The sequence below is a fragment of the Python bivittatus genome, unplaced genomic scaffold (assembly GCF_059951505.1).
Source record: "Python bivittatus isolate LINGU-HERP-01145 unplaced genomic scaffold, Pbiv_v1 ctg000120_np1212, whole genome shotgun sequence".
Taxonomy (NCBI): domain Eukaryota; kingdom Metazoa; phylum Chordata; class Lepidosauria; order Squamata; family Pythonidae; genus Python; species Python bivittatus.
In genome coordinates this window covers 9195228-9211995 of record NW_028277037.1, presented here as the reverse complement: position 1 = coordinate 9211995, position 16768 = coordinate 9195228, and the positions used below count along the sequence as shown (strand labels likewise).

At 39.2% G+C, this 16768-nt stretch overlaps 1 protein-coding gene across 7 annotated transcripts in view; it reads right to left on the bottom strand.

The window, feature by feature from the left end:
• Positions 1–16768, bottom strand: part of CDHR3 (cadherin related family member 3) — a 55638-nt gene that overhangs the window by 7035 nt on the left and 31835 nt on the right. For 5 of the 7 annotated variants that reach the window (XM_088134988.1, XM_088134985.1, XM_088134989.1 and 2 more), the window contains 10 exons: positions 15839–16007; positions 14326–14420; positions 11834–11928; positions 11610–11714; positions 10901–11055; positions 8357–8546; positions 5158–5326; positions 4232–4559; positions 2541–2770; positions 1002–1170 (listed from right to left, as the gene is read on the bottom strand). In XM_088134988.1, the coding sequence (XP_087991114.1) occupies positions 1002–1170; positions 2541–2770; positions 4232–4559; positions 5158–5326; positions 8357–8546; positions 10901–11055; positions 11610–11714; positions 11834–11928; positions 14326–14420; positions 15839–16007 (1705 nt within the window). The remainder of the gene's footprint in view (positions 1–1001; positions 1171–2540; positions 2771–4231; positions 4560–5157; positions 5327–8356; positions 8547–10900; positions 11056–11609; positions 11715–11833; positions 11929–14325; positions 14421–15838; positions 16008–16768) is intronic. The other 2 variants (XM_088134990.1, XM_088134987.1) reach the window with 2 other exon arrangements.

Below are 16768 nucleotides of genomic sequence, written 5' to 3'. Positions count from 1 at the left end.
CATGTACTATACCTGCCAAAGCATCAATAGCTTTTACAGCTTCTTGCAGGTTGAAAAGATGGTAGCAAACCATTTTTCAATTGCATGCAAAGTAATTCTTGGCAAGTATGAACAGGAAAGCCTTGCGTTATCATTCAAGCCAACTGGCAAACTAAGCTCAGATTGTACCGTAACCCCACGGCACTGAAAGTATTCCTTTTGGTATTGATACTCCCGTAAAGAAACTACAAGTGACCTTTTAAAGGAGTCCAACTTGATTCAGTGGCTGGATCATGAAAAGGCTGATGAAGGAAAACTTGCCTGCCGTTAGCAATCATTCAGGGGGAAACGATTTCCTTGTGATCCCATGGAAGCTAGATCAACTACAACTAGCATTTGTCCAGAGCTTTAGTAGGGTCAGCCTTGCGAGGTAGTCCAGACAAGAAGCACACCCAGAAGTACTAGCTCTAACTTTATTGTAAGGGTAAACTAACAGAATCTTGCAAGTCTGAAAGTACAGCTCTTCCCCCTTGGCTTTACAGCCCAGGAAACTAGGGAGGGTCCCTTCTGCCACGTCCCCATTCCTTCTGTGGGTTCAGCTGCTGCTTGTCTGACCATTGTCTAGTCTGCAGCTCTTCCTCCTGTCTCCCAAGGCCATTCCCACAGACCATTACAAGTAGCCACCAATTCTAAAACCCAAATAACATGTATTATAATATATATTCTACCAGCAACTAATGACATAAGTGTCAGGTTCAGCCCAAAGAACTCCACGAGACAGTACAGGTCTAGTTCAATAGCTTTTATTAGCTTCCAACCACAGACAGAATCCTGCCAGACTGAATCTAAACTCCTCAAGCCAGCAAACAAAACCCCGCAAATTCCTTAGGGTGGTGCCAGTCTTATCCTCTTAACCTTCCCACTCTCCTGCTGGGGACTAAGGCAATGCTTATCTCCCCAAGCGCGGCCTTCATCGAAGCATTCCATCACAATAAGATATTCAAAGATGAAGTATAAAATACCTGATGTAATAGTATATCGGAATGATCTCGGACTTGAATCCCGATCCACACAAGAAATACTGAAACCATTAATAATGCCCAAACTTAGATCCACTGGCATATTCAGCAACTGTGAAGAAGGTGTGCAGTTTGGTGGTTCATCATTTGCTTCAAGAACATTTATTATTACCTAAAGGAGTAATTAAAAAAAATATCTGAGCAATCAAGAAGGTTTTCTAGTCTATAGATTCAGGGCTGGCTCTACTAGTAGTTACAACAGAGCACTTGGTCTCAGCAGCAGATACAAGTCATGGCAAGCTCTTAGAGGGCCAAAAGCTTGGAGTAAGTTATAACTTATCAGCTTGTAGAAAAAGATCAGGGAGAGGCAACTTCTTATCCTTCATCTCAAGCAACACAACATTTTGTATCAAGCACTGTACTTTTTGAAGAAATCTGATCTGCTTTCATCCAGCTTTCCATGTAACAGAACATTATATACTATTACTACATATTCTCGACCACCATGAGTTCTTCCACATGTGGTGGCATGCAAGCATCATTTTAAAAAATGGAGCAGATAAATTGCCTGTTCTGCCAATCCTGTCTTTATGTTAGAAAAGGTACTCGAACGCTGACAAATCTAAGCAAAAGAACAAGGAAAGGAAAAAGAAATGGCTCGTCAAGAGAAACCTGTGATTCTTCTAGTTTGAATCTGTTGGTTATGAAGGTCAGTGGTCCTCAGGGTAGGTCTTCTCTTCCTGGGGTATGTGAAAAATTGAACTGAAAATGCCACTTATAAAATGTGGACGTTGTGCTGCGCCACTGATATGTGGAAGCCGAACGTGGTGGTTCTTAAAGTGCACGGCATGCCCTGTCACTTCAATTGCCTTGTTCTGTTGCAAGTGGCCATGAGAATGCTAATACTTATAACTCTGATAGCAGATCCGATGACTGAGCATTGGTCTTAAACCCTCCTTAAACCCTCAGCTCTGCTCTGGCTTGAAGCATTGCCTTAGAAAGCATTGAATGGATCCAACCAGAATTTGTAAGTGCCTTACAAATCCCAGAATCAAGGAACTTTTGATGGACATTGTGTAATGCAGTGTTTCCCAACCTTGGGAACTTTAAGATATGTGGACTTCAACTCCCAGAATTCCCCAGCCAGCATGGCTGGCTGGGGAATTCTGGAAGTTGAAGTCCACATATCTTAAAGTTGCCAAGGTTGAAAAACACTGGCGTAGTGCGACGTAGAATTTGGGCATCTGTTGCCACTTCATTCTTTCCCACATTCTGACGTCAGCATGGGTTTTCCATAGTACAGATGTCTGAATCGGTTCTCTTCTGAGGATCCCCTCAAAAGATCTCTTCTGAAGGTTCCCCTCTGACACAGACTTCAGGAAGGGGACGCTGAGAACGAATAACCCCCCCAGTTCAGACAAGGTCATGTTCCTTCTATGGGTGTCAACATCTGGCAAGTCCTACTGTATTTATCATAAAGAGGAAAGAAAAGTAGGTTGTAAAGAACAGTAAGTTCTGCCTTAAGCTTGCTAGTTTACTCACAGATGAAGTCCCGATCCTGCCTTCATTGTCCGAAGCTTGCACCATGAGGAAGTGCATTTGATTTTCTTCATAGTCTAATCGCTTTGTGTTCCTCAAAATGCCCGACCGGGGATGAATTAAAAGTAAGTCTGCAACACCTTCGCTGCTTTCTCCATACAAAATTGAGTAAGATATTCCAGTGGAAGGTAAATCCTCATCAGTTGCAAGTACTCCTCCAATAGAGGACCGAGCTGAAGTGAAATAGCAGCACATTAAGAAGCCACACAAGCCGTTTTGTGGGTGTGTGGGGTGTGCAGAGGTTGTACAGACTTCAAAAACGATTCAGAAACAGTGTTTCAGACCAGGGGTCAAAAAAGTCAAGATGGCAGCTACCTCTCTGTGTCAAATCCCCACCCCTTTTTAAGATGAATCTGAAGTATGTAACAAAGGGGCATGGCTTCAGTCACATGGTCATGGCCACCTTTTTGACTTTTTCGACAACTTCCATGGACACCCTGCTTCAGATTGTAGACAGTTTCAGCAATTCTCTGCTATTCATTAAAATACCCCAAGGTATTTTGGGCTCCTGTGGAAGCCTGACAAAAGAAATTTTAAAAATCATTAAAGTTAATAGGGCTTCTAAAAAAACAGTCATTCTTTTTTTTCAGGATTGCATAGGGATCTCAAAAGTTGGGGTGCTTTAAGGAATAATAGGGAGGTGCTATGCTGGCCAATAGTATGTGGTATTTCTGAATCTCACAGCGTGTGTGTGTGTGCGTGAGCACGGGCACAATACTAATTATTATTTATTTAATTTCTGTACTGGACTAAACAGATGAAAATCAGCAACCCCTCACCACCGCCTATGAAAACCACTTTAAATCGATACGTGGGATTGAAATATCCAATCTTTATGAATCCTTACGGGTGTTTTTGACTTTCTTAAAGGCATGTGAAGTAGATCCCAGTATTTCTTCTACGTTCTTCTGTCTAGACATCAGAACCAGCTGCACAGAAAAGATACTAAAGAAGTTGTGAACGGAGAAACCAGAAGAATAAAGATGTCCTTTGGCTGAGACTTAGCTAAACTACTCTTAACTTTGATTGCTCTCCTCTTAAGCATCTTGAGAGGACTGGAGAGATAATTTAGCTCCTGATTTCAGGGGTATCCTGAGGGCCAAAAAAGTCAAGATGCAGCCACAATAATGTGATCGAAGCCTCACTCCCCTTTTGTAACCCACATAAAAGGGCAGGGCTTTGATTGCATGGATGTGGTTCCCATCTTGACTTTTTTGACACCCCCCCCCGGAGACCATACTGGCATATTTTCAAAATCTTTGCTGATTAAATTTTATTTATTGTAAGCTAATTCATGTTTTCCTTACAAAGTCAAGATGGGTGTTTTGGAAACAACACTACCATTTTCACCACAATTGCTATGTTCATGTAGTGATATCAGCAGATTTTGGTTTGTTTCATTGACATTCAGAAAGTTTAGAAAAACCTTAAAAAAATAAATGGGAGGGAATAGGTGTATTAAATTCTGAAGAGGGTTCAAACACTTAATTCGAATGGTTTCTTTGGTCTTAAAAAAGCATTTACAGTACAACTGTCTGCTTGGCTGATACAGAGAAGCTAATAGAATCAGCATTAATTTGAGAGGATTCCATTTTATAGCCCTGCAAATTTCTGAAAACGTCACCATAACTTACGTGGTTCTAATTCAGATACATTAAAAATGTACAAAGACCTACTGAAGACCGGATCAAACTCATTCTTTGGTTGAATTTTGATGTAAATGAAGATTAGCTCTGTAAATACAGCAAGTAAGAAAAACATGAAGGATGACACAGAACGACAAGCCCCATTTAAAGAGATCTCTTCTTCCAGAAAAAAAATGGGGCAAAAAGGGGGCAGGAAGGAAAGTTGATACTCACTAGAAAAGTAAGGCCAAGAAATATCCCGGATGACAGTATTCAGAATATATTGTCTCTGCACGCTCCCGCCTGTTTTATTTTCGAAGTCTACATTTCCTATGAGCTTAAAGGAACATGCTTTTATTTGACTGTGGCATTATTTTCCCTTTCTGTGATTTGTTATCACATTTTTCTATGACTTCTGACCTGCTCCAGAGGGATTTGTAGTCATAAGGGGCATGGCGATATAAATAATTTTTTTTTAAAAGCTGGCTTCATACACAATGCAGTTGTACAGAATTGTGTTCCATATAACTATGTCTCAAATACAAAAGTAACCTTGATTGATATTTATGGTTCTTCCTTAGGAATGTGGGATGTAGTAACTCTGCAATTCCCCTGAAATGTGTCAAGAGGCTCAAAGAGTCTAGGTTAGGTTAATCCTCAATGGAACAGGTTTTGGCTCCATCCTAAATAAATTGTTTGATTTTCCTTCTTAATACTAAAATGTCCTAGTCTTAAAGTTCCAATCTGGAGAAGGTTTTTGATAATGGTCTTGTTGAAATCAATGAGCACTTACATGTCTCCACATTAAATCTTGACCAGCTTTAATGCTACTTTGATGTGAAAGGTTTCCCCCCTTGCACTTCGTATGTTGATCACACTTGAAAAGGCACACCATTCTCCAAGTTTAAATAATATAAAGCAAGTAATTAGCAGACCTTAATTATTCCAGAGTGAGGAGGATCCTGGGTGAATTTATTACTTCCAACTCCAGACAGTTCAGTGAAGTTAAACAGGTAGTTTGGTGACTCAGTATCAATGTCTTCGCAATCATTCCGTAAATTGATAATTTCTAATCCAGGAGAATCCGTTTCAGAAATTATCCTCCTATTTAAGAAAAATAAATTAGCTATGGAATTTATTCCAGGTTTTCTGTTCTTTGCTTACCTTTCCTAAATGTCTAAAAGAAGTCCTCTTGTGTTAGAAATATCATTTTTCTGGGAGTATAATCACATCGGAAAAGGGATGAGACTGGGGCATCTGAAGAGGTCTTTTAATGATCTTTCATGGGCCTCAGAGGAAATTATTATCCTTTCTTTGCTGCTCTCCTTCCCACTTTTTAGCATCAATATAAACAGGGGTATCTGGGGGCGATGTCAAAAAAGTCAAGGTGGAGCCCACAACTATGTAGTCAAAGCCCTTGCAATGAACTGCAGAACATTTACAACTAAATGTGTGGTGTGGTATCAAGGAGTAGCATAGCTGTTGGGGAAAATATCCTATTGAGGTTTGTGAAATTGCATGATTAAAGTGATCTCATGCATAAAATCTTATTTAATCCTTCCTTGTTGAAAATAGCACAACGATTCCTACTTCTGGAATGACTCACGGATGAGTTTTGGATGGACTTGGGGTCCCTTATAAAGGCCACTGGATTGTCCGGGTTATTCACTGGCCTCCAGGTATCTCCTTCGTTCCCAACTTGAAGCGGACACAGTATTAGGTCTATTCTGCAATCTCTTTGTTTCTCTTGTCGTACCATTTGCTTCCATCTCAGGGGCAAGCATTGCATTATTAGTTTTGTTGCTTGATTTGCTTGGTTAATTATTTCCCCTGATAGTTTGGCTGGCTGGTTTTTAAGTGTGCAGGGTTGATGTACAGTTAGCTGTATGTTGTAAAAACAAGATACTGTGATAGATTTTTTATAAACCGCATCCTTGTGATCGAATATACTATCTGACATTTCCGTTGTTTCAAATGTAACAATTGCTCTTGCTTTAAAATAGTTAAAAAATAGATATCTAGCCTTACTAATATTTGTAGTAATTGATGGAATTACTGTAAGTGATGTATCAACTGAACAAAATGCAATTCCCATTCCAACTGAGATAACATTCCTTTAGGTTTTGGGTAATTTGTGAAGGCTAATTTATTGGGTACAAGTTTAGGATTCCAGGTGTATTAAACAGCTTAGTAATGGAGATCTTACATTTAGCACATTTGAGGTTAACCATGGTTGGATCTTCTGGCACTAAAGGGCATAAAGATTGCTTTGGATCAACAGTCATTTGAGTTTGACAAACAGTTGATTTTTCTCTTCTTCTCACAGGGTTCAATTGTCATTAAATTTAGAGAGATGCTGTTATTATTTTTATGATCTATGATTGAAGCCTTCTTTGATTTCTTGCTTAACTTCTTATAGTATCCTTCTTTCTCTTCCTTTCTGTTGTTATTAGGTGCATCCATAATATTAAACAGTCTGTTAAATTTTAACTTTCCAGCCAGTTTACTTGTTTTATAGTTCTTTATATTTTTACTTTTTTTCTTCAGCTGTCCTTGTTTCGATTTAAACTTTTTAAATAATTTCTTTGTATCGGAATCATTTGAGTTCGAATTTTCTTTCCTGGAACTCAATGGTTTACTTGTTAGCTTTGGGCATTGTAAAAGGTTATTTCTTTGCTCTGACCCTTTTAAGTGTGTCACGTTTCTCCACTTTTACCATTTGTTGGACCAATTTAGTGAGAGTAAACAGAAGGTCCTTACACTCAGTTAAAAAGTTTTTAATTAAAGGAAGTTCTGCATCCCATTTCATACTTAATTTATCAATTGATTCCTGCAATTGCTTCAAAGTATCCAACATTGGGTAAGAGGTTGTCTGCCGTAAAGGCATCATTCTAAGTCTAGTTGGCGACCATGCATTGTCAAAAGATAAATTCCTTTTATTTATTCTCATAGTATTGTCCTTTGTCCAAACTGTAGATGTTGTCATTTCTTGGGGTGAGTCTAAGGCGGAGTTCACATGGTCTCGACTGTCAGCAATAGCAAGCTTTTCAGCAAGATTTACACCAGTTTCACTAATTTTTTGCTGGAAGAAGGGACGAGGACTTAAGGACCAGTCATGAGATGTTATTGCGACTTCAGTATCCTTGGTCAAACTTTGACTTTTTGCAGTCTCTTGAGAAATAATCAGTAATTTTTAATTGTTTCAGTTGTAAGTTACTTAGCCTAACTTCCAGTGTTAGAGGTTGCCAACCAAGTTGTGCATAGCCTCTACGAGTGAGAACCATTATATATAATAACTTGTAACTCCATCTCTTCATTTTAGTATGTATATGCAAAACAACCATTAATAATTCCTGAAAGCTTTATAGACTATAATCGGTATTTCCCACTAGTACCTTAATATTTGTTGTAGTAATGACATTATCTTCTAAGGTCAGAGTTAGGACAACTGCCTTTGCTTTCTTCTTACTAAAATAGCCTTTAATCACTTCTTTTGACTTGAAATTGGCCAGAAGCATATAAAAAAATTAAGTATTTTCCAGAGGAGCTGTCGGGAGGCTCAGCTTCTCACGTGGCCATCTTAACTGGAAGTCCATAAAATCTGATTTGACTTTCATCTGTTGTCAATCTGCCAGCCCACTCTAGAATTTGGCTAAGCTTTCTGTGATGTCATAGACTTCCACACACCTGCATCGCAAATTAAAAACCAGGCGGAGCTTCAATTGCACTGTCACGGCCTCCATGTTGACTTTGTTCACCATACCCTGCAGACAGCCCTCCACCTTCTGGAGGGGAAATGCACCATAAAGGTTTAAAAGAGTGTTAAAATATTGACATAAAATATCAAACATCATCTCCTCATCCTTCAATAAAGCAGGTGGGGCAACCGAGAGCCCTCACTTATCTGCATTGCACAGAACCCCTCAACTGCGCCACCAGAAATAACGGGATAGATCATCATAATTAATATGAAAGAATGGCCTCCTTTAAATTACTTTAGCGGGTGGTAATGTTACTACCCGATACGCAGTTCGATACACTGAGCGCTATGCTAAAAGGGTCGAACTGCTTATCATTAGCTCTAATAAAATTACCTGAAGTTTAAGGAATGCAGAGAGTACAAAATATTATTACCAGTGATTGTATTGCTTGCAATTTGGTGGATTGTCGTTGATATCGTCAATCATTACGAAAATTTCGGTTTCCACAGTTCCTTCATGAGTAAGGCTATCCTCAACATGAATTGTCAAAGAAATATTGGGGTGGGTTTTGATTGGAGAAGCATCACGATCTATCCGTCCAGCTACCAGAACCATACCAGTTACTGAAACAGAAATACAGGAAGCCGTAAACATTTCCAGGGGCAAGCACAGGTATAACCTTGGATTTTGACCGAAACAATTGACATTTGCTTAGCGAGGTTGTTCCACATTTTACTCACCTTGGATGTACACATTCATAACAATGCAGCATGTCCCCCTTTGCAGTATGAGATTTAGATTGTTGCTAACGAGGGTGCTCAGAGGGAAGAGATCAAAAAAGTCAAAATGGCGTCTGCAACCTTATGATCAAAGCCGTGTTCCTTTTTCATCTCTGATGCAAAGGAAGAGGCCCTTCGATCCCATGGCTGCGGCTACCCTCTTGAGTTTTTTGACCCCTCTGGTTGTCCCTGTTTATATTGTTGCTAAAAAGTGGGAAGGAAAGCAGCAAAGTGAAGATCATAATTTCCACCAAGGGCCATGAACCTTCATTAAAAGCATGTTAGGGACTATTGAAATGGAAGAGAAAAATGAAGTCCTTTAATGAAAAAAATCAGCAAAAACTTGATCATTGGCTCCCAGAAATATTAATTTTTATAATTCCCAGGATTCTTTGAGAAAAGCTGTCAGAATTAGCAGGGGAGTTAGAATTAGCTATCCTGCTGCACACGTAAATTGACTGACTTATCAGTGCTTATCCAATGCTTATTTGTACTCATTAAACTTTATGAAACTTCACAGGAATTCCGTATCATTTGAACAACTCCATATTACATCCTATTCAAAATGTTAGATGCCATAATGCATTTCTGGCAATAAGGATAGGAACCATGAGTATTATAAATAATGTGTCTATAGCTGTAATAAGTATGCATCAAAAGCTGATTTTATTCAGCCATTTAATACAGCTCCCATTTGATTATTGGATAGATGTTCTAATAAATTATGAAAAATGACACTGCAAGTAATACTCTTCATTATTTAAACTTGACAGGACTTTGAACTTTGGCATGAATCTTATCCCCTTCCAGAAATATCTTCTCACCCGCCCCCCACATCCTCATTTCCTGAAAACTGAATCTGTTTTTGGCTGAATGTTATGGCTCTGTTTGAATGTCACAACAAACCATTATTTGTTATTAGGAGAATGTGATACAATAACACTTGGGGTCACTTATAATTGCCCCCACTCTTGTCTCTTCTACTAGCCTGACTGCAGAGAAGAACCTGAAGGGTTTTCCTTCCATGCATAACAGTCTAGGGTTATGTCTGAACTCCAAACTGTGGCTAAGCTAAACTATGATTTGTTGAAACAAGCCACCCTCCTGAGCTTTGCTTGGAAACTAGCTTTTTCAACAAACCATAGTTATAGTTGTCATAGTTTGGTTCATCAAAATGGATTTGAGAATGTTTTAGACTTTTTGCGTGAAACAGAAAAAAATGAATTTATGATTTATGGTTTTGATGATTAGACAGGATAGATAATAGAAAGAGGAGAGTTATGATGTAACCATAGAGTAAGAGGTACATTTATAACTGTACTTATAAATGCTGTAAAGAAGATTGGAAGCTACTTCTTTGTATCTTTTTCTTTTCTATTTTTCTTTTCTTTTTTTTCCCTTTCTTGCAGTTTTAGCTTTCTCTTTCTTTCTTTTTCTTCTATTTTTGTGATTCTATATTCATTTGTATTAGTTTTTATCTTCCTTTTTACAAAATCTTTCATAACAATTATATAAAAATGGATTTGAGAACATTCAACTCTTCTACACCCTGAAAGAGAAGGGAGGCCAGACTGACTGCAGCTCCTTGTTATAGCAATAAAACATCCAAATCAGGCCGAGCTGAGGGGAAGACCCAGCAAGGCAAACAGAATCACAGAGCAAGAAGGCTTTGAAAGCCATCGAGCAGAACGCTTGCTTGAAGTAGCAAACCTAACACTTAAAGCACACCCAAGAGATAACTGGCCAGCTTCTTCTTGGAAAGCTCAAATGAGAGCAAACTCCCCCTTCCTGGATCACTGCCAGACCTTCTGGCTTCACTGCCAGTCCTCTCAAAGTTAAGAAGGTTCTTCCAATGGAAGTTCCCTACAATAGTTGGGCTGCAAAAATCAGGATGACCTGATTAGTAGGTTCTGTGTCTCTTTGTTACCTTCAAATGGTCAGTCAGAAATTTGCAGCCTATATAGGGTAGGCTTCTTCAACTGTAATCAAACTTTTTCATTTGGGCTTAACTTCTGCAGTAGCAGGGAACAGAGTTCCATCTGCACCCAGCATCACCACTATCTCTATCTCCATCTTCTCTTCTTCACATGAAGCATATTGCACTCCTTCCATTTTGTGGGGTTGGTTTTCCACACTCTGCAGCTTTCCTAGCCCTATAGCACTTCTTTGGATTCTATTCAATCAGATGAATTCCTTACTTGGATTGATGTAGAAATTAGGGATCCCTTCAGGAACACCCAGGCTGTAGCGAAGGCTATGAATAAAATCTTCACCATCTGGGTCCGTCGCTGTTACATTGGCAACAAATGTTCCTGGTTGTGCTTCTTCACAAATCCTAAAAACATTATTTTTTCTACAGTAGAAATAAGACAGTACAATTGGATATGTCTGATCAGCTGTCTCTTATATTACTTAAAATATAACTGGTACCAAGGATTACAATATAAAAATAAAAATTAGTTATATTTAATATATCCAGTATTGGAATTTAGAACATATGCCTGCTTCAAAAAAATTGTCTCCTCCTCCTCCTCCTCCTCCTCCTCCTTCTCTTTCTCTTAATGAGTAGTAGCAGATAGGCTCCTCTAAAATGGCGCATGAATGCAAGCAGGAAAGTCAAGATGACAGCTGCCACTACAAGATTGAAGCTCCAGACCTTTTTACTCACATTATCAAAGAGCATGTTGTGCAGTTGTAGCCACCATCCAACTTTTTTGACCCCCTCACAGATGTCCCTAGATGCAAAGGTAAGCAAGTACCTCCAGCTTTTCTTCATGACATAAAATGGAGCAATTTATAGCTGATTAATTTTTTTTCAGTCTGATCTGAAAGCACCTCCCAGACCTCTATGCTCAATTATAAAGCCTAAATAGAAAAGTTCTGATGCAACTGGGATTTTCTACTTACATGGTGAAGTAAGGAGCTTCATCATTAGTGTTTATGATATTGACCATCAGAGTCCTAACAACACTAACACCAAGGTGGTCTGTTATGGTAACATTTAATGTATAGCTGTCAAAACGAAATAAAACACAAGAATCCTTTTGTGGCTGAGATACAGGATTGCTCTATTAGCTAAACCTTGCTTAAAATATCCAACCATCATTTCCTGATCATTAATATGATCTTACCTGGGTGGATCTTTTTCAAAATCAAATGACTTCAAAGCAGAAATGGTTCCAGCTGGAGAAACTGCAAAGAATGGGGAAGCTGGACTCAGGGAAAACTGGAAGAAATAATCAGACGTAATGGGACCATTTGTGACATAATATATTTAATAAAAATACAAAAAGACAGCACAGTCAGTGTTCCTGCTTCAGTTGGAAATCTACCTGTAGTTAATTCTCAAGTTACTTTTCAGCGTATTATGGCCTCTAGAGCCTTCCCAGATTGTATTACCAACACTTGGTGGAAAAAGAATGCCAGTTTCCCCCTTTGTTCAAAGACAGGGATAAAACGAGTATTTTGTTGTACATACACAAAGACAAGCAGTAGGCTGATTTTTTCTTTAAAAAAAAAAAGAATGGTAAAATGGGTGTTTGGTTGCCTTAAAATTTCCTAAAAGCTCCTCTGGATGCCTTGGCTCCCGATCCAAAAATAAATCCTAAACGTTGGCCATGACTGTCCCGGTGACATCACCATAGCCTCACAGGCCAGGTCTCTTCTTCTGCATAAAATGACATGGCTGAAGAAACATTGCACATTGAAGAACCACATCTGAAGATGAGCCTTTCTACTGCTTGGAGGAGTTGTTCTGAAGATGCCAAGGACACCTGATTTTTTAAAGATGACTCTTTTTATTAAATACTAACAACAATGATAATAATTCAAACAGACAAGCACCTGCCACACAACACCCCAGACTTAACAATCATTGATAAGAAAGACAAGAAAGTCTGGATAGTGGACATTGCAATACCTGGAGACAGCAGGATAGAAGAGAAAGAACTGGAGAAAAAATCACAAAATAGAAAGACCTGCAAATAGAAGTAGAGCGACTGTGGCAAAAGAAAGCAAAGGTAGTCCCAAGAGTAATAGGCGGCTTAGGTGCAATCCCAAAACATCTGGAGCACCACTTGAATACCATCAGCATTGACAAAATCACTATCAGTCAATTGCAAAAGGCAGCTTTACTTGGAACAGCTTATATCCTGCGACGATACCTTTTACACCATCGAAGAACAACATCTGTCTATCCCAGGTCCTTGGGAAGGACTCGATGGGTGGATAAAAATGCCAAATCCAGTCTAAACATCTGACTGACTGTGCAACCAATCATAATAATAAATGGGAAGTTAGCATGCTGTAGAGCAGGGTTCCTCAACCTTAGCAACTTGAAGATGTGTGGACGTCAACTCCCAGAATTCCTGGCTGGGGGATTCTGGAAGTTGATGGCTGGCTGGGGAATTCTGGAAGTTGAAGTCCACCCATCTTAAAGTTGCTGAGGTTGAGGAACCCTGCTGTAGAGGACAGTGCCAACTTCATGTATAACCTTTATTTCAAGAATGGTTCTCAGGATCCATGTCTCCCAAAGGCTTTCTCAGAAAATCAGAATGACTTTATTTGATGTGGACTGTTGACAGTGTGCACAAACAAGAGAGAGATAAACTGAGATGGTAGAGCATCTTGGGAAGTTAGAGTAGGAGCAAGTTCATTAGTTTGGCATTTAGTAAAAGTGTTGATGGGACTAGTGATGTTCACCATAACTGCCATCTTTTAGGGTGCCCATAAAGTGCCCTCAAGACTCCAAATGGGCCCCACTGGCTCTAAAAGTTTGGAGCCCTCAGTATTCAGTCATAATGTGATTTCTTTTGGCCCTACTTACAAATGTAGCAATACTGATTTTTAGTAGACCATAGCTAAGGAAACCGTGAGAAAATACAATCTGAAAATCAGGTCTATATCTCCTCTGGCTGGTTTGTCACAGATTTGCTCTGATCGTGATGGTCTCTTCTTATATTAATAAGATTCTCTCTATTTAGACAGAGTATGGTATCTCATAGATCAGCAGATAGATCAGGAACAAGATGTTTGGTAAATATACAATATTATATTTTTGGAAAATTAGAACGAATAACTGACCTCCCTGCTTTTTGTAACACCTTAAGGACCTGGCTTTTCCCCCAAGCACTGGGCCAGGAGGATTTGCATTCCTGCCTGTTGTGATTGTGTGTCTCTGGATTCTTGGCAGAATTTTTTGGCATGAGTTTTCTTAGTTTATGGTTGTTATTAGTTTTTACTGTTTTACCTCTACGTTGCCCTGATTCATTCTAAGAGGGCGTCTGGGTGATTTGGGGCCAGTAACTCTCTCTCCACCCAACCCACCTCAAGGGTGGTTGTTGTGGGAAAACAGGAGGCAGGATTATTAAGTATGTTCACTGCCTTGAGTTGACCAAAAATAAAGGTAAGATAAAAATCTAATAAACAAATAAAGCTGGAGGGTAAACATTCCATTGTCCCAGTTCTTTGATTTCACATCACCTTGACAAATTGGTTTCAAAGGCTTTGTTGTCGCAAGCGTAATATAATACACATAAGCCTTTTGTTAAAGGAATACTTCTGAGGACTGAATTCAGCGGAGAATGGTTTTCACGGATTTTAACGTGAGTTGAATTCTACTCACCTTAATTTCTCTGGAGGGTGTCTTTTCAGGATCCCCTGCATGAATTTGATAAATAGGTCCTGCTGATGTGTTTTCCAAGATGTAGACTACAACAGCTATACAGATAAAAGTAGTATACATTAATTTAAAAGGATTTAAAATATCCTATAGGAGCAAAAGGGACAGCTTGTGATTTACTTCTTCCTTTTGCCTGGAAGGAGCTCTCCCCTCTTCTTTTTCCCCTCCATTATGCACATTGGTTTTGGAGTTTGTGAGCCCAAAGGCAGGGATTCTCTCTTCTTTAATGGATATTCACTGCTTTCATCCCAGCCAACCGTGGCTGATCTCAAAACAGCTAAGCAGGGTCGGACTTGCTTAATCCATGGATGGAAAGCCACCGAAACATTGTCAAGTAGCATACTAGAATGGGACGTTGAAAAAACTTTCCAGAAGAAGGCATGGCAAAGTAATTTCAGTATTTTTGCCGAGAGAACAACATGGACATATCAATGTGAGCAGCTGGTGCTGAGTTCATCTCAAGAGAAAAACCTCCTTTTGAGGTCTCTAACTATTTGAGAACTGAGATAAAAATAAGACAAATAAATTAATGCATAGTGGTGCTATTTCAGATGTCCATTGTTGTATCTCAATGTTTTTGCGTTGTTATTTTAAACTTTCAGTGAAGTTTTTTCAGACAGTCTTATTTGTCTATTGATCTCCTCACCTATCTTCACTGTTGAGTAGATACCATAGATCCCCACAGAATCTACTCATTTAGCCTCTTGCATCCTTTTGGCTGTTCCCACTACTCTGATAGCAAGTTCAAGATTGAGGGCCTTTCAGGATCAAGTCCCATATCTTTGGAATTGGCTTTCCTTTACTCTTCAGATGTAATTTTAATTTTTTTTTAGTCTAGGCTGTTTTTGTTTGATTCAGAGGAACAGGGCTACTCCTGTGATTACAGGACTGGCTTCTGGGCTGGCCTCCCTGGCTTTTACATTGTATATTGTTTAATTTAACTTAATAGTCTATAGGCTTTATACCATCTAGTTTATTCTTTTTATTCTCAAGGGGTTACCTGTTTGGTATATCACCACTCCCTTAGAGTTAGAGTTGTCAAGGTTTTAATGTATCTGTTTTGTATTTTTCCATATTCTAATTAATTGATATTCCTTTATTTCTGTTCCACGCTTGGTTTTTAAGAGTGATGTTATTATTGTACATAAATACTGTAAATAAAATAAAATGAATTTTATAACCATGAATATGGGCCTAGCAGCTAACAGCACAAAAAAGCATTGTGTTGCCCAACTTCAGAGGATGGTAACTGTCATATTTCTGCACAGGCAAACACAAGCTTGCTTTCTTCTAAGCAGGAAGTGTGCAAGTTGCACAATGCCATTGTTTATTCTTACATACTACCATAGTCAATTTTTTTTTAAGTGCTTCTTCATGCATAATCTATTTTTAAAGAATGGAAATCAGCCGTCAGCAGGATGGCAAACTCTTGTTTTAAACCAAGCCGGCATCTTACTTTGAGTTGCCAAGTTGCCTTGAAACACCGGAGGTTCATTTACATCAAGCACTTGGACTGTCAGAATCTGTAGATCAATTGCTCCAGCGGTATCAGCAACAAGGATCTGCAGTTCAAATGCGTGGGGCATAGTTTCATAATCTAGAATGGGGTTTCCTGTAGTGACAACCTGAAATGACAAAGAAAAGGTAAATTATGAGCAAATATCAGATGGGGGTCAGATTAAATCAGTTGATTTAAATTAGGGCACGTCCACAATGCCATCACTTCTGCTTCTCAGTGCCTACAAAGTACTTTGAAGCCAACTTATGATTATCCTGAAATGTTGAGGACATGCAGGAAACACCCAGAGCTGATCAGTGCTCACCTTCCAGGTGACCGATCAAAAAATGTAGAAAGTATCATCCAGTCAGTGTCTTTTCCCCTGAACTATTGCAATCCTGGAGTAGCAAACCATCCCCTCGCTCCACCCAAAAGGGAAATCAAATAAATTCCCGGGGCCCCTCCGCACACTGGTTTGTTCTGTGTACATTGGTTTGGTTGCTTCAGAGAAAAAAGAACAAAACAAATGAATACTAACATGCCTTCCCTTTTTCTTTTGACACTCTGAACCTAGCAAGCCAAAGATTGCTCTAAAGTTAAACTCACTGCGGTACTCACAAAGCCATGAATAATAACAACAGCCACCATCATTTATTAAATTTATATGCTGCCCGACTCCCAGCCATTCTGGGCAGCTCTTCGCTGGGTGATACCTTTGGGACAGTCAAATTAGAAGAAAAGGGGGTAGTGCAAGGCAAGGCATTTTAGTAATCCAGAATCTTGCTCCCACTCGCTGTTACCAGTAACAAGGAAGAGGGAAAAAGGAAGAGGTTCGAAATATAAAATGGATATTTAAAGCCAGCCACGAAATACAGGGTGTAGACTCAA